The 24,275-nt window shown below is 39.3% G+C and overlaps 1 protein-coding gene and 2 long non-coding RNA genes across 4 annotated transcripts in view; 2 read left to right on the top strand and 1 right to left on the bottom strand.

Moving 5' to 3' along the window:
• Positions 1-14,582, top strand: part of AMD1 (adenosylmethionine decarboxylase 1) — a 17,005-nt gene extending 2,423 nt beyond the window's left edge. For both annotated transcript variants that reach the window (XM_040553090.1, XM_040553091.1), the window contains exons 2-9: positions 7,242-7,328; positions 8,819-8,945; positions 9,421-9,523; positions 10,335-10,377; positions 10,468-10,612; positions 11,598-11,690; positions 11,769-11,924; positions 12,443-14,582. In XM_040553090.1, the coding sequence (XP_040409024.1) occupies positions 7,242-7,328; positions 8,819-8,945; positions 9,421-9,523; positions 10,335-10,377; positions 10,468-10,612; positions 11,598-11,690; positions 11,769-11,924; positions 12,443-12,583 (895 nt within the window). In that variant the 3' untranslated portion in view covers positions 12,584-14,582. The remainder of the gene's footprint in view (positions 1-7,241; positions 7,329-8,818; positions 8,946-9,420; positions 9,524-10,334; positions 10,378-10,467; positions 10,613-11,597; positions 11,691-11,768; positions 11,925-12,442) is intronic.
• LOC121068063 overlaps positions 13,765-24,275 on the bottom strand; it is a 25,819-nt gene continuing 15,308 nt past the window's right edge. Inside the window, exon 3 of the long non-coding RNA XR_005818588.1 lies at positions 13,765-15,507. This is a non-coding gene — a long non-coding RNA (uncharacterized LOC121068063). The remainder of the gene's footprint in view (positions 15,508-24,275) is intronic.
• On the top strand, positions 17,722-24,238 carry LOC121068061. Its single transcript, XR_005818586.1, has 2 exons — positions 17,722-19,886; positions 20,531-24,238. It is a non-coding gene; the product is annotated as an uncharacterized LOC121068061 (long non-coding RNA).

Below are 24,275 nucleotides of genomic sequence, written 5' to 3' on the forward strand. Positions count from 1 at the left end.
CTAGCATAAAAGGGAGTTTCATAAACATCCTCTTGTAGAAAAATGTTAAAAGGAAATTATTTTCACTACAGCTAAGAGATGCAAATGAGAAAATTCTGAATACAGTGTACCCCACTATGCTAATTCTATAAAGGCAATTGAATAAGCTAGTTTGTTGAACAGAACTTGAAATCAAAGCTGAAACTGAGAACAATAGCTAAATTAGAGTCAAGTTGCAAACCAGTTGAGCTCGCCTTTTGTACGGTAATACCTGCTTAGTAGTGAAATGCTAGCCATTCATCTACTGAATGACTAAGCTGGTGTTCAAAGCCAAAAATTTCCGTGTTGTGTGTGCTTGTTAGAGATCAGATAGTTTGAAGTCTTTGCTGGATATTACCAGCTATTAAGGAAAAAAGTTCAAGCACTGGTTAACTAAGAAATTTTTCACAACTTTCTCCTGTGAGCAGGCATGTGTTCAGAAGAATAATTTGGATAGAGGTGTTTCAGAAATTGTTTCAGAAATTGACCTGTAGTTTACTATTTTAGTACATTCAGTAAAAACCCCAGCTAAAAACTCAAAATGAATTATGGGCTTGGCTTTGTTGGGATTTGGGGGCTTTTGGTTCGTTTGCTGATCGGTTCTGCAAAAATGTCTTGTGGTTGAAATAATGGACAGCATCTGAAGATGCCTACCCCACTCATACCAAGAAGTGGAATGAAGTTAACGTTTTTGTGGTTTCAGAATCATTTGCTTTAACTTAGTGCGTGTTCTCACTATGCTATGTAAAGCATGCTTGTTAAAAATAGTCTTCAACTAAGGATGAGAATGAGGGCTTGCTGGAAACATGACTAACATGCTGTGAGTGGAGTTCCGTGATGATTGAGTAGCGCCTTCACTCTCCCCAGAGTAAAGAAAGCAGTTTATGCCTTCAGATGATTGAGCAGCTCTGCATTTTCTCATCTCAAGGCTTATGATCTTAATTGTACAGGCATTTGAAGCCATAGGTTAATGATTCCAGTATTTGGGAGTCCATGTCTCAAGCATTCAAATCTGAAAGATACTCTGAAATAATTTATGGACCTTTCATTTGTTTCTTTGCACACGTATTATGTGGCCACATGATAAGAAACTGGAAAAAGAACAATGCAGGAATGAGCAATAGGGAGTGACACTGATACCGTGAGGTTCTCAGCCTGTGCCAGATGAGAACTGCTAAGCGACCGTACAGTCAAGTATCTGAACCAAATTTGTACAACACCCTGCAGCCTGAGTCAGCTCACTGCTGTTGTGCCATAGTACCTCCCTCTTCCCCCAGCCCTGCAGACCATAGCGGGGCTCTCTGCGTGTTTCTCCACGCAGTGGGGCACCAGGAGGCTGTGAGTCTGTCCTGCTGTGCTCGTGCTCTGCCAAGCTTCTCAACGGTGCAGAACTGGGTGGCACCTGCGGAGGGCAGTGCGGGGAGGTGATGAGAGCTCTGTCACGGTTCTTTCTGAGCTCTCTTGCGTGCAGTTGGAAGATAATGTGGAGAACTTTATCAAAGAATTCAGTCTTCCCCTCATCAAACTGATATTCTTAGAAACTAGATTTTTGCAGACAAGTTCAAAATTACAGATAAAATAGGTTTGCCTGTAACTCTCAAATGATAGAAACGAGCCCCTTTACACTCAGTACTACTACTAATTGTGATACTGCTTGCAGAAAGTTAGGACTTGCATCAAGGCTTTTTGATGTTTTCCTACCTTACCACTGAAACTTCAGAAGGACTTGGTTAGTCACTTCCTGTCAAAGATCTGGTCCCCTAGTGACACTTCATAGAGTATCCTGTTAAGACGTGTAGCTACTCATATGTTAAAATGGCTTTCCTAATGGCTGTTTTCTCAGCCAGGAGAGCAGGAAGGTTTGAGGCAGGCACTTGTTGTCTTACAGCATGTTCCTTCTGGAGAAGGTTAGACTCACACTTGCCCTAAAAGTTGCCTGTAAGACTTCAGTTGAAGTTCTGAGGTGCCTACCTGGGGCTTATGTGTCCTGAAACATCTTGTGTGTCAGGTGAGTTTTCTACTTTGATAGAACAGGACTGCCCCTCAGATATCTGTGGATGTAATGGATGGAGTCCTACAATAGTAAAGGACCTGTGAGAGTAGCAATTTGCAGCCTTTAAAACAATAGGATTCTCTTCAGTAGTTGGCTCAGGATCTTGTAGGCAAAAAGTACATGGTGGGGAGTGCTGCTCGGAATTGCTAGTGCTGTGGATGTCATTTGCCATTCAGGTGCTTGCCTTTAATTTGAGGTCATGTGCGTGCCCCTGGAGAGTTTCTTAGGCTTAAGATAAGGGAGATGCAGAAGGTCTTTCTGTGCATCTGTGTGCAGAGCATATAGAGGGTGTGTAGGTTTTGTGCACTCCACAGATACTGCAGCTGTACAATTATCGAGTTGCAAGTGCCTTGTGTCTAAACTCAGGGTGGATACATGATTCAAGGTAATCTATATTCAACAACAATTTATAAACTAAATTACAATTCCAGTAGGAGATAGCTCACATAATTCACACCTGTCAGTTTGCAGGGAAAAAAAATCAGCTGCTAAGAGATGTTTTAAAAAGTTTGATTTGAGTAGTTGGCCTGTACTGCTTCTGCCTGTTTTGGAATTCTCATCAGTAATATTGCAGCTCTGGCACTGGTCTTGAGTCAGCTTCTGTGCTCCTCACCTATAGCTCCTGTGCACAGGTGGGTTAGACAAGGCATTACACTTCTGACTGTTCTGGATCTTGAAACTGGTAGGAACTTGCTTCCCAAACTGTAGCCTGTTAATGAGGTAGCTAATGCATCTGTTGGCTCCCAAAAATTCTCAGGAAACAGGTGAGGGAATGAAAGGTGTTCCTCCAGCTCAGTGCTTGACTCCAAACAGGGTCTGAACAGTAAAGTACAAGGTAAAATTGGTGGTTGTTTGCTTACTACAGACTATTGAGTTGTCTTACTTTAATTGGAAGTTTTGTAGACATTTTCCTTAGAATTCCTGCCTTGCTGCAGAACAGGTTTTTTTCCCAGTGCTATCTGGGTTGCACTAGCAGGTTGTACCTAGGTACTCTTACTGGACTGGGGCGGGGGGTATGTTTGTGGAGGCTGTTGACTGTTCAGAAGAGCAAGTGCTTGAGATGGTTCTAGATCAGTTAAATTGCTGGTACCCCCTTCCTAGTTGGCCTGAAATGCTGTGAGCAAGCATGATGGTTTAGAGCTTTACTGAGATGGACCACTGACTATTCATTTCATTGCATACTAAAGCATATACCTCCTAAAACTAAAAATACCTCTGAGTTCTGGTAGGATTTCCTTGCTGCCATGCCTGGGTGGCAGATTGAAAGGAAGTTATTTGCATTCTGGCAATGAGTCCACTGATAAGACACTAAGCTTTGCAACACAGGTGTAGGAGTAGATTGCTAAACCTGATTTTTTTTCCTTTTTAGTATATTTTGCTGTTCAAGTATAGAACAAGTAGCTGGTTATCATTTAAGCACAGACAGTTGTTCACACTTGAGCACATGTATTCTGGTTTCATTTCGTATTCTCTGGGCAGGTGTGACCGTTTAAGAAGTACACTGCTTGCCTACTGGAGAAACTTTGGAATTTCAGTGGGTGTCAGTTATTTTATGTTTGAGAAAGAGGACTTCATAGCTTTGGAGGGGGTAATAAGTTCCTGTGACTGAGTAGTGCTTTGTCAGTTTGGAGTTCCAGTGGATGCAGGTCTGCTACAGAAGTCACTTAGCTGCCAATGATACTCAGGCATCATGTTCTAATATATTTAGCCCAGTTATAGGGAAGCAGGCTCCAAACTAAGTGTCCAGGGTTGTCCCAGTGATGTCTGGCTACAGAAAATGTAGGAAATAGTAATGCAATCCTCAGTTCCCTTGAAGGGGGAATTTTGAGGAGCAGAAACCTGTGACGGCATCTTATTGAAAAGGAGTCTTGCTGCTTTTTCAGTTGGAAGTTTTGCTTCACAGTTAAAAGTTAATTATGAAATAGGATGTAATGTTCTTAGGTCTTTCACAGTTAATAACTTTGAGGTGGTTCTGCTTGACAAAATAAAATGGGATTAATTATAATACATATACTGGTAATATTGAAATACTGTTTTAAGGTGGTATATGTCTCCAACCTGAAATACTTAAGTAATTCTACAGATTAACCAGAAGGAAGAAATGCAAGAGTTAGAATTTTAGTAAACTCTAAGTGGTACAAAGCAGTCCCAGATGTTTTTTAGCTCTGCTTTAAACAATGGAAAATGTCAAATACTAAGGTCATCTTGTTTAAATAGATTATATTGAGATCAAATACAGCATGTTAGTGGCCTTGTAGTTTTTTTCCTGTGCTTAACTTCAAAATGCGTATAGATACAGGCCCGTATCTCCACAAAACTCTGCAATGTGGCCAAGTCTCATCCTGGCTGCTGCAACCCGGTATTTTATGTATGTTTCTGGATGAAGCTTGGTATCTTGTGTATTTCTCAATATGAAGGCTTTTATCTTTCTCAATGCAACCCTTATCAGATCAAATCGCGAACTTCATTCCCATAAATTTATGCATGAACACGTAGCATATGCTTAGCTATGGCTTCTGTACTTGGAGTAGTGAAGAGTTGAGCAAAGCTTTAATATTCAAACATCTTGTGCAACTGTGGTTTTCGGCAATAGAACCTAAATATCAATTACAGTACTAACAAACATAAAGTAGACATGCTATGCCTTGGACTTAACATGCAATATTGCAGTGTTAGCAGTATGCTGTACTGATCCCATCACTGTTAGGCTTCTTGAACACCAGAATTTTTACGTCTTCCACTAATATGATTGAAACTTGGGTAAGCCGTTTTCCTGAAATGTCCAGTGCTGCAGTACACTGCTAGTTAGAAAATTTGTTTGCCTACTTAATGCTAGGGCTTTGACTGAGCAGATGTAAGAAGCCTGTGAAGGCAGAGACTTAAGCTTTTGCAATGACTGAGATAGTTACATATCATTAATGCTCAGACTAGTACAAAATCAGATCTGTGGTAGTGTACCTGTAGGTTTACTGCAGCTCAGCATCAGGCAGTGTGAGGGAGCTATGCCTCAGCTTTCCCAAATGCTGTGTTAGATGCTGAGTGTTTCTTTAGTGGCAGATAGAATATCAACAGGAGTGCTGCTGAAATGTTTTGAATGATTATTCCATGATAACGAATACAGCTAACACATCACCTAGTTCAGTTTACAAGAAGATAATAGGATGTTACAGGAAAGATACTAAAGCTAGCAAATGTATGCAGGTATGCTGTAGCTTCCAGAGAGAACCAAATCCTAAAGTTCTCTTCTCACCAAAATTGCCTGGTTGTCTAGGAATTTTTTTCAAGTTTAATATCAACTATTTCAGTCTTTGCATTTGCCAGGTTGCTCAAAGATGAGCAGACTGTTGTATTTTCTTATACACTTGAGTATCAGAAATGGGCACAGTCCATAGCAAGAGCATAGGATCTAATGAATGTGTGAGTGCATTAAAAACAAGCTGGTTAATTTGATCTGCAGATCTGAGTGGGCTGTACTTTCATGTCTCTCTAGCTGCTGAAAAGTGTTTCATCAAGGTTCACTAAATAGAATGGTAGGGAGAAATTCACTCTGAATATCTGGATGGCTAAAAATCAGAGTTTATGAACTGGATCAGATGTGCACTTAATCACAAGGGATTTTAAGGTGCAGAGAATTCTTTTAAAAGTGAAGCTATTACATATGAGTTTATCTGAAAGGAGGCTATAGAGAGTCTGTAAGTTAAGTATGTTCTGGTTGACTTGTATAACAGTTTAGTCTAATACAGACTTGAGAAGAGAAAAAATTCTCAAGTGTTAGTAGCAAAGGTACAGAGTTCAGTTGTAGGAAGCATTCTCAAGTGAGGGAGAAATGAGAGGCATTTTTGTTGGGGTGTTTATAAAAGCAAAGTGCATCTGGATTACAACTGAGATAGCATCTAATAGTTCAACTTTGCCTTGAGGTTTCACTTCAGTAAATAGGCTTGTTTTCTATGGGGAGGGATTGGTAGCTGCTGGAGGAATCCTGCTGAAAGATCTAACAGTGAGTGCTTTGTCCTGAAGTACAGCTAAGGAGCTTTCGCAGTGCCAAAGGGTGAGAAGGTCTGACTCCTGAGGAAGGATTAGGCTGACAGTTATGTGAGCAGCTTGGGCCAACCTAGGAGCTTGCCTGGTGATCAGAAAACATATTTTCTTCCAGTCTCCCAGCTGTGAGGAGGCATCTACCTTCTGGCTGCTGGTAGAAGGGTCTTCAGTTCTCAGTTGGTTCAGCTCTGTAACCTGGTGGGTAGCTTAGCTTTATGCTGGGTTAGTCAGTTCCTTGGCTCGTGACAGGTCTGAGCACAAGAGCCAGCACAAACCCACAGATGGGATAGGCTGTGGGAAGGGAGAGACAGGAGAAGTGGGAAGCTGACAGACAGTCCTGTAATTTTCTGACTTCAGGAAGGTGTATCTGTTCCTGCCTGTTCTGTACCAAACTTTACTTCTATATTGGACTCTACTAATCTATGTAGACAAGGCTGAAATGACATGCGTGGCTCTTGCAAGTCTGTCACTTCTCATGAGCGCTTGGGAGTTTTCTCTCAATTTGAGCCTTTTGATTTTCAGTTTCTTAGTAGAATTCCTTGTAGACTGAATGATGACAGTAAGTAATTGAAATGTTAAACACTATCGTAGTGAAATCTAGCAGTGTAGATTCAACGTCTTCTAGAGGTAGCAGGAATTCTATAATCCAGATTGATCAAAGAGGAGTTTGGGTCATTGAGATGTACTGGTTCTTAGGGCTGATTTTCAATTAAATTGTGCAGTTGAAGCTGTACAAATAGAACCTATTAATGTTAACATGTTGTTGTATTGCATTAATAGCCACCAATGGCTACTGAAATGGAAAGTATGTGGATATTCAATTTAAAGCATACATTGCTATAATAGTGAGTTTTATTTTCCTATGCATAGAATGTAGGACATGAGATTTATCCTGACTTGTCTTGTTAGAAGCTTGGCATTGGTGTTTAACAGTTGCACTCATGCAGCAGAATTGGATATTGCTGTATTGTGATACGTGCAGTTCCTATGTGAAGTCTTGAGTTGCTAAATCTGAGAGCGTGAAAGGCGTGGATGAGAGCTATAATCCTGTTTGAGCTATGCTTTTTTTTAAACCAGGGTTCCAAAAAGCTTCAGTTTAACCTGTTTGGGCTCTTCTGTAATTTCTTTACAGGATTGAGTGGGACAAACTTCTGGAGAATGTGCATTGTTTGATCATAAGTGTGACAAAAACTGACAAGCAGGAAGCTTATGTACTCAGGTAAGCCAGTGGTGGCGGCTTATAGATTCCCAGAGGTAAAACACCTAAAGCTGTTGTATGGGATATGTTTGGCTAAGAATCCAGTCTTGGGTTGAGATCCTGCTGTTAACAGCTACAGCTTGCAAGGGCCTCCTAATCATAGTGCTGTCATGCTTCTGTTCTGTAGCAGAAATGTTTTCATAGTAATTAGTGTTTGTACTTTTACTTTCCTTAACAGGATTAAAGACAGGTATTTCTGCACCTGATCATTGATTTTTTTTGTCCTGGGATAAATAATTCTTCCCCAGTTAAGAGTCTAAGTTACAGAATTACTTCAGCAGAACAGTACATATAAGTATTACTCTTAGATCAGCAAAAACTATCAATAAATTGGCTTTAAGGCCAGATAATGCAATCAATGGAACAACTACTACAGCTGAGGTAAGGACATCTGTAAAAAATGTAGCTTTCCTGAAATCTTGGAATTCTGATCTTGTGCAGCAGTTGGTTGTAAGGATACTACTTTTGCCATGTGTTTTTCATCTTGCAAAATATTTTCATGCTTTTTCTGCATGAACTTTACAGACATATTGATGTTCTCTGCTTTACTTCAGATTATAAAAACTGAAGCTTTTGTACTCTGAAAGACTGCCTGGAGGGCAAGGTTGGGTTAACAGCAAGCCAGTCAAAAATTGTGCTGAAGTTTTGTTTCTGCAAGCTTCATACTTAAAATTCTAAAGGGGGAAAAAAAAAAACGTAACTACTAACTTGGATAAAATATAACCTTTACTTTGCAATCTTAAACAGCATTCCAAACGAAGTTAAAGCTATTTCATCTAGACTTTTCCTACTGTCTGGTTACTTGGTGAGAAAATACTTGCTGTACACTTCAGCATACTGGATATAGCATCAGTGCTTATCTCCAATTCAGTGGGCCTGTAGATTTCTGTAAGTCACAACCATATGTAAACTTTCTTATGCGTAAGGCATATGATGGAGCTGTGGTTATACTCTGTGATTTCCTCTTCCTGTGGACAGGTGCTGATTTACCACTTTCTAGTAGTTAGTTTTTCTTAGAAGATGCAGCCAGACATACTAAGTTCTGATCAGGACTTCGCCTTCTCTGAGTTGACCTTCTCAAAGGCCTTATTTCAGCTGAGAAAGTCAGCTTTCAGGTCTGACCCTGTTCTGCAGCTGGGTTAAGAATTTCATGCTTACTGTGTACCCACTTCACAGCACCTGTGTGTTTCTTGGGTAGACTGAATACAGATTTTTCTGTAGTGTGGTAACTGTGATAATGCAGCTAGAGCAGGTAGTTTTAGGAAATCATAATAGATCTCATGCTTGTGAAAATTAATAAATTTGATCCATTTCCCATTGTGTTTATGCATTATATGCTGAATGTTCACTTGCAGTAGTGCATTTGGTTGGGGTGAGAACCAAGATCTAACCATTCTCTCCTGGTTTGTTTTAATAGAGTGCCTAACACATTCTTCTTGTATCTTTTATAGTGAGAGTAGCATGTTTGTCTCCAAGAGACGTTTCATTTTGAAGACGTGTGGTACCACCCTCTTACTGCAAGCACTGGTTCCCCTGTTGGAGCTTGCTAGGGAGTACAGTGGGTTTGACTCAATTCAGGTGAGGTCCTAAAAATGCATCTCCCTTGGAATGTACAAAATGCTTTTTATTATTTCATATTCACTTAAATATTCTGAAACTTTTGCCATTTGTGTATAGTTCCTGTAACAGGCTGTATATGATTGACTGCTCTGCTAGGGGATTTATCTATTTGCCTATTAAAGGATGGTACATTATGAATGCTGCTGTGTTGAGTTAAGGTTACTTGAGCATGAAAGACTTGATTGATTTTAGCACTGACAAACATGGGCATGGATTTCTTCTTGTGGAAAACAAATTTGGAAGTAAGCTGTCTCTTGTAGCTTACTAATCAAACTAAGAATAACCGTGTATCTCTGAAATGGAAGGAAGGTAGCAGCATTTTTGACAATGAAAACATGTCCTGTGAAAGCTTATGTTAAATTCTCTAAATTGTTTTTAGATTTCTAGGTGGACAGATATACTTAGTATCTAAAATGCATCTTTACTTTTTCAGAGCTTCTTTTATTCACGTAAGAATTTCATGAAGCCTTCCCACCAGGAGTACCCACATAGGAATTTCCAGGAAGAAGTAGAATTTCTTAACGAAATTTTCCCAAGTAAGTTTATAAAACTTAAGCAAAGTCGCATAGCTTGTGTAAAGTGTTGATATGAAGGGAGAAGCAGTACAATACAGAGACTTGTGAGGCCATTGATTTAGCAGACCTTGTACGAGGTTCAACTGCACAAAAATAAAAAGCTATACATAACTCTTTGATGCTCACTTGCCAAGATTAAACTTTAAATCATACTAAGCTTGACATCTAGCACCTTACTTTAACAGAGATTATATTCAGGCTTCTAAAGGGAGTATAGTGAATAAGCCTGCAGAATTCAGCTCATGCTGACCCTAAAAGCCTCATCACAAAGGCAGAGTAGTAATGTAAGGTAACCAATGCACTGAAGAAAAAAGTAAGCTTTGCTCTAAAGAATCACTGCACTAAAGATGGAATTCGAACATTTAATAAAATCTAAAGCCTACAAGAGTAATCTTAAATATTAACTATTGGCAGAAAAGTTTTTTTTGAGGAAATGTGGAAACTAGTACTTCAAAACTGAGTGTTTTAAAAGCAGAAACCCTAGCAGTCTTGAGCATCTATCTGTGTGTAGCTAAAGCTATAGTATGAATTTCCTGCTAGTAGGCTCTGAACTGGGGGTGCTCAGGCAACCTGAGGAGCCTGTTTTTCTGGCTGTTGGCTTTATGCTCCCGAAGTTAAATGTCTGCTTATTTGATACAAGTGCTAGCTGTATCAGTGAAGCTCTTAGTGTCCTGTGAAAGACTTAAACTTCCTTTAGATATGAAATGAGGCAAATCTCTTACCTAAGGGATCAGCTGTGGTATGTTAACTGGAGCCTTCTTGTCTTTACTAGATGGAGCAGCTTATTGCATGGGACGTATGAATTCTGATTGCTGGTATGTATGACAAGACTGAAATCTTTGGGGGCTTAGAGTAAACTTGGTGCTGTTAATATCTATTACACAAGTGCTTTATATCATACATAGGTACCTGTACACCCTGGATTTCCCAGAGAGTCGGATATCCAATCAGCCTGATCAGACACTGGAAATTCTGATGAGTGAGCTTGACCCAGTTGTTATGGACCAGTTCTACATGAAAGATGGTGTTACTGCAAATGATGTCACTCGTGTATGTTTGCTTGAAAACTAAATACTTTGGGGGTGGTAAATACTAGGTAACAGAATGCTTTTCTTGCATTTAATATAAGCTTTCTTTTATGGTAGGAAAGGTCTTACAGAAAATGTCAGGTTAACATTTTGGGGTTTCTCTGTAATTTTTCCAATGTCCTTGCTTTAATATATTGAAAGGAGCAATTTGCAGTGCTTTGAGTGATCGGAAGCTTACTCCTCTGGAAAATAAAGGAACAGGCATAAAGGCACAATTGAGTAGCTTCCACTGAAGGATGGAGATGACAAAGTAAGATTTAGACTGAAGATAATGACAGTCTAGCTGTCAAGATTAAATCATGGAGCTGCTTGTATGGTTTAGGATGTAGTATGAGGAGGGTTAAGGCTTAAGCATAACTTGATGGTTTTGCCTCCTTTCCTCTGATTTTTTTATAAACAGTCAAGTCCTGTTACATGCATGACTTTCACTGATAGGTACGTTGACTTCATCTGTTTTTTCCCCTCTTAAGCTTTGATTCTTATTACTGTATTTGCTACAGAGATTTGGCTGTGGCTCAAGTACTGTGTGGGGAATCAAAGTGCTTGGGATTCCGCTGTATTCAGAGTATAAGGAAGGATGTCCGTATTCGAGTAAATGTAAACGGCCTTCATTTTGTGAATACTTGTTGATCAGGAGCTCCATTTCAGTTGCACAAGCAGTTCTGCGCTATAATTCTAGGCTGCTCCCTCTTGGAGCTATGCAGCTTGGTTCTGTATGTGTCAAAATATCTGATAATTTGCATGCAGCTCAGCACTTAACAGATAAGTGACAGGATGCAAAGCAAGTTTATCTACAGTGGTACAAATTATCAGACAGACTTCATTGTTGTTGGAAGAATTCTGGTGTCATAGCTTCTAAATTGGTATTCATTCTGTTTGAGTTAAACAGAAAACAAGCCTAAGGATATGTGATGAATTGAGTGGTGTAATTTTAACTTGTCTTTCAGATGAGTGGAATTCGTGACCTGATACCAGGTTCTGTTATTGATGCTACAATGTTCAATCCTTGTGGGTATTCAATGAATGGGATGAAATCGGATGTAAGTTTTTTTAATCTAATGAGGAGTTACATTAAGTTTTAATTATTTGGTGGTGATAACTTGCTTTTTTTTCTTCAGGGAACTTACTGGACTATTCACATCACTCCAGAACCAGAGTTTTCTTATGTTAGTTTTGAAACAAACATAAGTCAGACTTCTTATGATGACCTGATCAGAAAAGTTGTGGAGGTTTTCAAGCCAGGAAAATTTGTGACAACCCTCTTTGTTAATCAGGTGAGTACCCTTGCAGTAGCATGTTAGCTCCTGAAATGAGTATAGAAATGTGAAGTGCTAGAGATGTTTTTACCAGGGTACTAGTAGTCTTCAATTTGCCACTATGCTTGGACACTAATTTGTTTGGAAAATAAAAGTATCTTCAGTACTGCTCTGGCATGCTCTAAATCCAATCTCCAGAAAACTAAAGAAATTTTAAGATAAGGCAGTCCAAATTTAGTATTCCAGTGATATCCTGTAAAGTCTTGTGTAGGTGTAACTTGCACTTTTCTGAATTGGCTACTTTAGTCAGTTGTAGAAGTGCTGCTACCAATGGTAGTGCTGCCAGCTAATGATTCACAGACAAGCAGTACCCTATGTAAGGAGCAAAACCACTGCTTGGGATTGAAACTTCCAGCAGCATTGACATGCAACAGTTGGAAGCATGTTATGTGTCACAAGAACCACACATTAAATACATACTGTGCTAGTCTTAATGCTAGATTAAAATGAAGTAAATGTCACTTTTTGTTTTCTAGAGCTCTAAATGTCGTACAGTATTTTCTTCTGCCCAGAAGATTGAAGGGTTTAAACGTCTTGATCACCAGATTGCTCAATTCAGTGATTACAACTTTGTTTTTACCAGTTTTACGAAGAATCGCCAGCAACAGCACAGTTGATTAAGAATGAAGAAAAAGCGCAAAAAGAGATCCCATAGAGAAGGTGGTGGTTGCTTTCTAGTTAATGATTCAGGGGGCCATGCTTTCCACTCCCACCACCTTGTAGTTGTGGAAAGCCCTAGGTGTAATCATAGTATAACCATTTTGAATTGTATGCATTATTATATCAAGGAGTTAGATATCTTGCATGAATGCTCTCTTCTGTGTTTAGGTACTCTATGCCACTCTTGCTGTGAAATTGAAGTGCATGTAGAAAAATCTTACTGTATGAAACTTAACAACACTTGTAAAAATGATTCAGGTAGAATTACACACAGTATAGTTTTTCTCCAGGTATCGCCAAAAATTCCCCACAGACAAGGCTTTCGTCCTCATTAGACTTCAGCCTCAACCTACTCACTGGGACAGTTCTTTGTTAAATTGTCACTTTTTCATCTATGTTGTGACTTCAGTCTAAAACAATTTTTGACAAACTTGTATGATTTGTAATGAAACTGATTCCTAATACTTTCATGTTCGGAGAAAGTTCTTAAAAACAGTTACAAATGGTTTTGCTACTACAGGTGGTGGTTGATTTATTTTTAAATCAGACTGACTTTTCATGCTCTAATCAAGCTTACAGGAATCTGTTCAGCTGTACTGTAACACTGGGCTAATGCATTGGTCTTTCACTTTTTAGAAACTTGGGTACAGGTACTAATGCAGGTTAAACTTCATCTTAGCTTAATGCTGATACTTATCTGTTCACATCTCCAAGCTGTCACATTGCTGCACAATGGCAGAATTTGAAGAAGGTCAAAGACTTCATGGGGGAGAGCTGAGTCAGGATCTAAGTGCTTTGGCATAGTTGTGTGACAGCTTTGCAAAGTGCAAGTTCACATTGGCACCAGATGTTTTTCTTTCCTAATCACCAGTTGTGACTGACTAAGAAGCTGGTGCTCTTGAGTGCTGGCAGGTAGATCTAGCAAAGGAGTGGAATTTGCCGGGCTGGTGTATTGATTGGTTTGGATTTTCTTGGTAAAACTTCTGACCTACCATTTCTGACTGTAAAGAGTGCTTCTAAACTGCTCCAGTGTCACTTCATTTTGTTGTTCCGAGCAAAGCTAATGCCTCTATCTTGTGACAGTCCTGTGACATTGTTGTGCATGTGACTTATGTTGTATTTGAGTGTTGTGACTTCATCTGTTTTTTCCTCCTAATTTCTAAGGTGGTTCCTCTTACTGTGACTTGAGGGCATTAAGTGAAGGCATAGAACAAGAACTGTCTGGCACACCTGGACAGAAGTGAAGTAGAATGCTATTCATAGACCATGAATAAGTGTGTAATTCAAAGTCACTTTAATGGGTATTGACTAAAATGCAGACTTTAAAAAAGCTGGCAGACTTTCAGCTATGCCGTTTGCGAATACTGGGATTTTAACAGCTGTGAGACCAGCACATTACCTACAAAATTGAGTGTTTTTTTCTCTTGTCCTTGCAATGTTTTGACTCTTTCTGGTTTGACGCAATGGTTTTTTGTTCCTTCCGTATTTATAAATGAAGCACTTTTTCAGTGCTTCTAAACTAAAGTCTGCTTGGTTAGAAATCAAGTGGTTGGAACACTTTGAATTTTTTATTTTAAGCATATTGTTGATGTTCTTTACCAATGTTATCAATTACATGCTGTAAATGGCACTAATGCTTTTTGGTGTTAATATTGAGGACCAATATTTCAGTGGTTTTTGTTCTTAAATGTTGTCCCGACCGATCTGACATTTGGCTTGAGGTCCTTCAAGTAGACTGAAGATCCCTTTTCAAGTAATGCTGAAATACACATTTTATAAATAGAAGCATAAGCCTTGGCTATAAAAATGAAAGCTGTTGAACGGATTATTGAACTATCTAGGGTGATCAGGATGGGGGGAGTATGGTGTTTATAATTTCTGTGGTGTTAGACTTTGATCATTTAAAAATATCTGTACCACAACTTAATGCTTCAATAAAAGTTTGCTTAAATTGTTTGTAGTGATGATCCAGCAGTTTTGCCCCATGCACTCACATGCTTTTTGGTACCACTTGGTTTAATTCTGAAATAGGTTTATGTATTCCTTATCCTGAATTACTTGACTAAATTCACTTTGCCTTTGTAGGAGATGCATCTCAGCTGTTCATATTGGTAGTTCAAAGTGAGATGGCATGTCAGAGGAAGCCAAATGAAAATGTTAAGCTGCTCTTGAGGCTAAAAATGTCTAAATGAACACGCAGATTTGAGATCTGTCATAATCTAATCTGTATTTTTTCCTTGACATTAAATATTTAAAATACTCTTCTGAATTAAGCCAATTCCTGCTTCTGCTGGTCTTATGTAACAAGCCTTGGCATGCGTTTATGGTACTTTAAAGCTTAGACTGACTTTGAGAGTTGAAGGTGAAGTTGGTCTCTTGAGATGAAGTACGCATGTACCTAATCTGGAGAGTAAACTAGACTGGAAGCTAGTGGTTAGGATTCTCATTGCTAATCAGATGCAAGAAAGATTAGTGAAATTTCCACATTCCATGTGAACAGTCCTGTAGAAATAGCAGCATCAGGTTAACCCTACTTACAGTTAACCCTACTTATAGAGCTCTACCACTGTTGAAAATGCTTAATTAAGCCTCTTCAATTAAAAGAAGACATTCCAGGTTACAGCATTGAGATGCTGTCTAAATCAGAGTAGTCTCAGCTATGACAAATTAGCAGTAACTTAGCTCTGAAGAATGTTTTCCAGACTGATGTTTTCAAAACTAAAGGTCCATCTCCAGTAGTCAGTGTTTTTCTAGTTTGGCTCACTTTGCCTGAAGTTCCCAGATTTCCTGTGAAATTTCTCATCTTCACATTTTTCATCTCCAGTTGGTTCTTCAAAAGCACTTTCACAGTAACCTTTCTGTCTGTAAATGGTGCTGGTGTCTGACAACAGAATACAGTATCTTTGTCATTCTACTTACCGCAGCAACACACAGGTGAAACAGATAGACCAGTAGAAGAAACAACTGGTTGCAAGTTCATGTTTCTTCCACTGTTTTACAGGAAGGACCACTGCAAAGGGGTGGATGTCCTTGAGGTAGCAAACTGGACAACAGTTAAGCCAAGCTGTGTCTTTAACTCCTAGTGTAACTCTGATATACTGGGCAGAGTGGAAAATGTTGTAAGGACTCCCTGTAGATCACCCATTCTTAGATGAATTCCATCCAGTCTCATGGGTTTGTGCAGGTCTATTTTTAACAGTCTAATGCCATCTGTACTGTAGGGAGTGTATCTCTTTCCACAAACTCTACTACTAGGCACAAAGCTGTGTGGTATGAGAGGAGATGGTCTTGAGACTTAGTTTTTTTCTGGTGCTGTCACATGCTTGATTTAGCAGTTTAAAAACAAAAAACAACTTGGCATTTCTAGTTTCTTTTCTGCATGCCTAGGAACTTCCATATTTTTCTCCTCAGTAGCCTGTCTTTAATTCCATATCTTGTGAACTTTTTGCCTTCAAGCCCCATCCAACCTGATCTTAAGCACTTCCAGGGCTGCTCTCAATCCATTCTCCACCCAGCCTGTATTTGTACTTGGGACTGCCCCAGGCCAGAGGCAGAACCTTGCATTTGGCCTTGTTGAACCTCATGAGGTTCATGTGGGCCCACCTCAAAAGCTTGTTAAGGTCCCTCCAAATGGCATCCCTTCCCTCTGGTGTATCAACTGCACCCTCTGTAAAGGTGCTGAGGGAGCACTCAAGTTCCTCAGATAAGAATGCTTATTCAAATAGTCATTAAAAGCCATGTGGTTTTCAGTCCGAGGTCTCTACCTTAATGTTTTGGCCAAAAGATGGAATCTGCACTAGTGCTCGGATGTGAGTGCAGAACAACTCTAGGAAGGGGTACCTGTCAGTCTAACTTCTGGGGTGGTGCAGGATTAGCTATTGGTGAAGAAATGTTAAATTGATTACTTCTGCTCAGGTTTCCCACCTGGGGTGATACAAACCTAATTTGCCTAGTGATAGTCCTACAAGCAATGCAATGTGCCCGAAAGGCACAAGGCTTGGAGATGATGCTGAGAATCTTTTCCAGAAGTGAAATGTTCTCTCAGGCTGTACAGCCAAAATTGTTAGAGGTGGAAAAAATTGCTTCCAAATCCATTATACATAACATGAAGCTTGCTGAAGTGTTAAAGCAGAGCCTGCAGCCAAAGCCTAGAAAGAACAGGACAGTTGAGCAATGACCTGCTAAGTTCTGTGCAACCACAGCAATGACAATTCAGTAGGAAAGTTAATGAGCAACTGAAGAACTGCTCTGACTCAGCTATAGGAAGCTAAGCAAACAGTGTTCTTGTGAAAGGAATGCAAAGAATCATCTGCATCTTCTTAAATACACTCAAGTAAAAAAACATCCAGATTTCAAATGGTTGCAGAGCTGCAGTGTGATTGTGCCTACAGACAAGCACTTCAAAGAGAAATCTGTCATTAAAAAGCTAGTGAGACACATTTCTTGGAAATTTGTTCCATTTGACTTTCAATTACAAATTTAATTTCAGACTAAATTACTCCTCCTGCATTTCATGCTGTGAAATTATTCCTGCTGTCCTAGTCCAAGGGGTGTTTTGCATATTGAAGTTCAGGCAGGCACCTGCTTTTTGGGGGAAATTGGATTAGTGTAAAAATTGCTTATAATATTTGCTGTTAGTACATTTCGTGCCTGCAAGAAAGTACCACTGAAAACAGTAAGGTTTAGCCAAATTCCGAGTTAACAGTTCAGTTTTCTATTATTTCTTGTTACACACTGTACTTAATACCAGAGCTGTTTTTAAATGAAAAAAATAAAATAAAGCAGGCCCTAGAGTTGCTTCTGCAGATGCCTGAGAGCTGTATCTTGATAAAAAGTTTATCTGCAAGATGCTAAACTCTGCCCTTTGGCAACTGGCATCAATTTTAAATACATATATGCACATGCGTAGTCACATTTAAGAGCAAATTCAGACACATGAATATAATAATCTTTGCCTTTTTCATTCCTGGATTAGCTGGAACACAAAGCCACGTTTTTGCTGTTACTTAGCTCCTATTGTGCATGCTTCATTTAAGCTGTAAATTCAAGTTACATAATCTAAAATGTCCTTGTTATTTTCCCCACATATTTTTTTTTTCTAAATTATGCCAATTCACTCAGTCCGTTGCTCTAAATTCATCTTAAATATTTAAAATTTATGGTGCCTGCCCATCTGAAGGCAGGCACTGGAACTACTGCTTTTTAAGCCTGGAATGAGCAAGGGTGCCAGCGCAAGGTTGGTGATGCTCTATCCAAACCCAGAAAAAAATCCATTAGCCCCAGGAGAAATCAAACTCGATCCTTAGCCAGTGACCTTTCCAGGCAGGGAGCAATGTGTTCTGCGACTGACATCCATTTGTTTAGCAACTTGTAGGCCTCCTTGAGGAAAAAATGTATTTTGTCAACACCTTTGAAAAAGAGCTCAGTTTGCTGCCAGTCTGAGCTGGGTTCATTCCAGCTTTAATTTTTCTATGGTCTTAAAAGATAACAAAAAGTGCAACTTCTTCCTCTCCTCCATGCCTGTTATCCACTGATTTTTACTTCACTTTTTAATGAGTAGCAGAAACTTAAATTTAATTGCAATAAACAGGAGTCCAGGTACAAATTTCAGATTATCTATAGTACGTAACATAATATTTGTGACTTGAAATATGTTTCTGACTTGAAATCTTTTAATTTCTCTAGTACCACTTGAATATTTTATGTTCTCAAAAAAAATGATTTATAATATGCAAGGTGTTTGACCTCAGAAAGGCTAAATTAGAAATCCATCTGTTTTTCAAAATGTTCCTCCACTCTACATTTTGCTCGACTGACTGATACGTGCAATCTAGTGGACTTAAATATCACCTGTTAAACATAGCTGGAGTAAACATGTAGATGCTGGCACATCAGTTACTGTAAACTCGTAAACAGCAGCATGGGTTAATTAAGATAATTTTTACTAGGCTACAGAGAGGATTGCTTGAGTGCAAAAACATGAAGCATGTGTGTGACAGCCAAACCACACCCATAGACATACGCACAGTCTATGCTTTCTATTTTTCTGCCTCTATTTGAGCAGAAACAAAAGCTCTTCAAACAGGCTGCTCAAGATGAGCTCCATAGCACTGGACCTTCTTTTGAAGGCTTCACTGACCAAAAATATGTCCATTCTTGAAGATGTGTTAGGAAAGCAGCTACCTCTTGTTTATAGCTTCCTAAATGGTTTGCTCCAAAGTAAAACTCTGTATGGATGCAGCGCTTGGTCTCAGTGATCCAGATTGCAATATTTAATTTGTGTTTCATCTTGAGTAAGATGATACTTAAGAACATTATTTTGGAAATGCAGAGAGACTTCAAATTGAACTTCCCTTAAAAATAAGCATAGATTTTGACTTTGAGACTGATAAAACAATAGCATTATTGTTAATTTTGCAACTTCTGTGTCTGTTGAGCCACCACCACAAATAAGTTACAGTTTTATTATTTCACATTTTTCTCAAAAGGAAGATAGACCACACACCTGTTAGGCAATTCCATATTATAGCTCATCTTTCTGAGAACATTTTTTTTTGTATTATATTGTTATGACATAATGCGATTGTGCTCATATTTCACAGTTACAAGGAAATTATTGTGCAAATGATTTCTATAGACTCACTGCTTTTTAACTGTAGATATGTAGATACCTGCCTCCACGTTGGAGTTCTGGTTTGTTTGTGAAATGACCATAGAAATGGAAGTTCTGGTTCCATTTCTTTAATTCCCATCTGTTAAATCTCATTGTCTTTGTGGGCAAAAGTAAGGATTTAGTACTTGTTTTACTCTTTAACAAGCTGTACCAACAAAGCTAGGAAAATTGAGAAAAGCAGAACAGGACTGAACAGAGCTGTTGGTTGCAGTTCAAGGACTAACTTCCATCCTCACTTCTGTGTGCGGTCTGTCTGTAGAGGGGAGTTGAACAGACAAATGTTGAACAGACAAGATGTTCCAAGTCCATTTTTCTTGCTCATAAACTTTAGTCGTAAGGGGCCTCTTTGTCAACTGCTTCTTTCAGACAAGGCACTGGCCTCTGAACCTGACAAAGGTTACTCTTTAAAAGCAGTGCATGTCAGCCCCATACCCACAGCAGGCATCGTAGCTTCATGGCCATCTCCAGTCCCGAAGATTGACTTGTATCTTACAAAGAGGAACTTCATGTGAATCTGTCGGCTTCACTGGATTCATCTTTAACAGCACGTGATATTAGGGGTTAGAAACTGTTTAGCCAAATTCAAGGTAAGATTTCCAGTTGCAAAGTGAGAATCCAGGTTATAAAAAGGCAGATAAAATCAGACTGTGCTTAACTAGAAGATTCCTTCTGAGCTGCTCTGGTATCCTGCAGCCACAATCCCTAACAGCCTCTGCAGCAGTAACATGCGTTTTCCACACTATTTCAGGATGAAACCTAAAACTAATCAGAGGGAATAAGCCCTTGAGGGCCACTCTGTGCTGGTAATCCTCTCCAAACTCACTGTCTTCTCTTTGTTTGAGATGACTCTCTCCTGTTTTTACTTTATGATGCTCTAAAGCAAAGATAGTACTGCTGCATTAGCTGAGAGGAGGGAGGAATCTGGGGTTTTTCAATTATTAAGTCATTCCCAACACCGTTACAATATCCTGTAAGGCACTTACGATATGGAGAACTCCTTATATGTTCATTTGCCTGACTGGACTTTGAGATGTGTTCCTCACGTGCCACTTACTGCCTAAAAGCAGTTATTAGTACAGTTACAGATAGGATGCGCTGTCCAAACCATCTCCCTCACAGCCCAAATTTGCCAATTTTAAGGATTCTTACAGACTGTGATGTACTCAATACACACATATATATAAAACAACAGAAAAAATAAAGTTATCAAAATGACTCATTTCCATTACAGAAGATACATTGTACCTAGTGCACTGTTGCACTGTTGGGAAATCTGGCACATTTAAGAAGACGACAAAATACTAAAGTCTCCAGGTTGTACCTGCTGAAACTCCAGTACCTACAGCTCATGGATACTGAGCATGACGTTGACAGGACTAGTGAAAACAAGTAGAAATGATACAAAATGAACATGTGAACAGCCGCCGTTGTAATTGATGGTACTCTTCGATGATTAATATTGTTTTTAATGTTAGTATTTAATTTGTTCAGCTGTGCTTTTACTGGCTTTAGCAAGATAATCAACTGTAAACTCATAGTTCTAACATTCTAGTTTTAAACTGTATAAAAGGTTTATTTGCAGCTGTACTATGTTATTAAGTGCCATGACATGGAAAAGCTGAACAATTTATACTGGTGCCTTTCAACTCTTCCATTAATGTGCTGCTACAGAACAGGAGGATATGTTTTCTGATTACCTGCTCCCTTAACATCGTAATCTCTCAAATACTTCATTCCTGAAATATTTCAGCTATGCAGACCACCCAGAAGGGCTCAGCAGACAAGAAGTTACAAACTGGAGACTTTCTCTTCAACTCCTCATGTTAGTGGGCCAAGCAGTAGGTAAGAAATGAAGCGGCTCCTGGAGAAAGCTATCAATTTTTATTTTTAATGAAGAAGCTATCAGAGACACATAGAAGTCACCAGCTTTCATAAAACTGTCCCATCTAGCCCCTTTTTAAAGAACTGTAATCCAGCTGCAAACTTGGACAATTGCCATCTCACTTAGCCACTTCTCGGTTTCTTGCAGCAGTAAAGCTTGACTATCGGATTTTAGTGGAAAAGCCGACCTACGGATTACATTTGTTTCCTGATGTTACAGATCTCAGTCAAGCAAAGCCAGGAGAGCACTTCATTTTACACAACATAAATACACCTCTTTGTATGCTGGAGAAACATGCTAGCACTGTTTTTAGTCAAGCTATATTATTATGCGTTTGGTTAAAAATGTCAAAACCTATGTATAATTACAACCACTCCTTGTCCAGGTCAAGAGCTCTCAAAATATGTCATTGTCTAAAATAAACACGCATCTGTACAGAAATCAGAAGGGTGTAAGTGGAGGGTACTGCTTGGTGTGACTGCGTGCGTATATTGAAGAACCACTACAGAAATACCTACAGGAGGAACAGCCAACCACAGTCACAGCAGGGCCAGTAATGACTCAAAGAGAAAAGCATAATGATAAAACTATCAGGCTGAGCGCTAACTGAAAAAGAATGGAAGCTCTGAGAAACTATTCTGCTTGATCTCTTCTGTGTTCAGAGAAGCAGGACTCTGTATATCCTTTTTGTTGCAATATTGTATACAAATCCCTGTGGAACGTGGCAGATTTGGGAAGAAGAATTAAATCACAAAACATAGGTGGTTACAGAAACAAGTGGTCAGTTCATACTGAATCACTCAAAATATTCTCTTTCTTCAGTTTGTGTTGGTGATTCAAAAAAATACAATCTCTATTCCACGTGATACACATTTTAGATTTAAAAAATACACCTGCGTATACTTTTATATAAATATGCAAACTATAAACACAACATATAAACAATTTTAATATACTATTTGCTAACAGCCCACCAAGCGTTTTATAATTCTTAATATTTGAGATTGTTCAAGACTGAAGACACTTTAAACTATTTTGACCTCTCTGTTTGCAAATCTAACCAAATTTCCCTGTGGCTAGCAGTAGAGCCTGATCTTTAAGACACTGTGATGTGAAGTTGCTGTTACTTCAGGAACCGTGTGTCCTGTACAATTAGATTTCTGAATGAACCTCTACCCTCCTGCAGCCGGATACATTTTATGCATCCTGGAACAGAAAGGGAAAACTTAAAGTTAGGCCTTTGCAAATGATGGATCGTACTTTCCACCACCACAGGGACGCTATAGGGGTGTGAGGAGTGGTTGCCTGCTTGCCTGTGAGAACACAAGCGCGATGGGCATCTCTCCCTTGAAGAACAGGCTGAGTGGACTCAATCTCCCAGGGAACTACTACACAGCATGAAGCAAAAGTACAAGATGCCATACAATCCAAAGAGACATGCAGGATTTTGCTCTGCTGATAAGCATCCTGAAATACAATTAAATCTGACGTCCTCTGAAACCGCCCAGGAAGATGGCCAACTATCTGGCCAAACTTCTGAAGGACCAAATGGGAGTGAGACGTGACATATGGGTCTTCCTTCACCTTGTAATCCAGACTTGCAGTGAGTCAGTAGGACTGTCTGCAGGAACTGAAGTCCTTATTCTTTTCATGATCTTATAAACCAGTTGTTCAGCATGGAAATAAGGATATTCTACTTCACTTGACACAAGCACCAGTGGCAACCAGGGTGCTAGAAAAGTGGCAATATGCAGAGGCTGAATGAAATGGTCCCTCATTAGCAATGACCCTGAGTCCCCAGTGTAATGAGGATTCCTTTGATAAGACAATCTTAAGGCTACATAAGAATAAACATATGTGTCCTGAAGATCAAGAGGTCTGATGCTCTCTCTTCTGAGAAACCGAAGTGACATTGATTGAAGTCACCAGCTTGAAGATGCAGAGGTCGACTTTTTTGGAAGTATAGGGTAGATCATCACCATTCTCCAGCACCAAAGATACTCATCAGAGTATCTCTTGTTTCAGAGCTGCATGAGGATTAGTTTCTAAAATTCTTGAACACACTTCCTGGAGAAAAAAAAAAAAAAAAAAGGATGCAGCTGGGGAATTCCAGAGAAGCAGCAAAGCCAACTACACTTCTGGTCACTCTGCATCTGCTAATGTGGGAGGAAGAGCTGACTGGAAAGGCACAGAAGAAGGCATGAGACATTTTCTCTTCACTTTTTGCTTCTAGTCACAAATTCAGGGCTGTTGCCTGCAAACTCTGAGCTGATTAAAGAAACTGAAGTAGAGAGAGATGTTGGCAGTGACCACTGTTCCTGCTGGAAATGCCAGAACTGGCCATTCTGTAGCTCTTGCCAAACACACAGTCCCTTGCCCAGACCAGTCCAAAGCTGGACTGATACCAGCAGAATCTTTCCATCTGGATTGTTCCCAAAATGAAGACGACAGAAGGGTTTTTGTAATGCTTGTAATGCTTTTTGCCTTGCATTTTGTGTTTGCCAGAACAGTGAGGGCTGAACAAGCTTAAAGAAACTCAGATGGAGCCAGCTACACACATCATTACGTGCTTTAGCACACTGAATATAAGGGAGAGCAAGTCTAAAATGCTACTCTGTAGCTTATACAATGGGAAAAACTTTTTTTTCTTCCAGGTACTGGTCATGCTTTCATATATATGCATAGTAGAAGTATATGGTATTAGTCCTTAAAGACGGAATGACTTGGGTTTTGCTGTAGCACCTTTTTTAATGTCCCCTTCAAAATGAAGTATTTTGGTATGTTAAAATTGGTAATTGGTGGGTTTGTCATTAGGGCATCTGCATCTAAAAGCCAATGTAGACTTCAATTTATTAAAACAGATGGGAAGAAATCTCTTTCTTCTTTTCAGGGAAATCCTGAGCCCATGATAGATAGTAATAATGGACCCAAATGCTAAGAGGTTCAAGTCTGACATTTGGAACGTCATGCTCAGTCCTTTAGGGAGGTTAAAGCAATAATAACAGATCAAAACACAGATATGTATGGCAGTTTAAGTTTAAAGGGTATTTTCTCTCATCTCCTGTAATTCTGTTGCTCAATTGCAGTGCAAAGG

Source organism: Cygnus olor, chromosome 3 (genome assembly GCF_009769625.2).
Source record: "Cygnus olor isolate bCygOlo1 chromosome 3, bCygOlo1.pri.v2, whole genome shotgun sequence".
NCBI lineage: Eukaryota > Metazoa > Chordata > Aves > Anseriformes > Anatidae > Cygnus > Cygnus olor.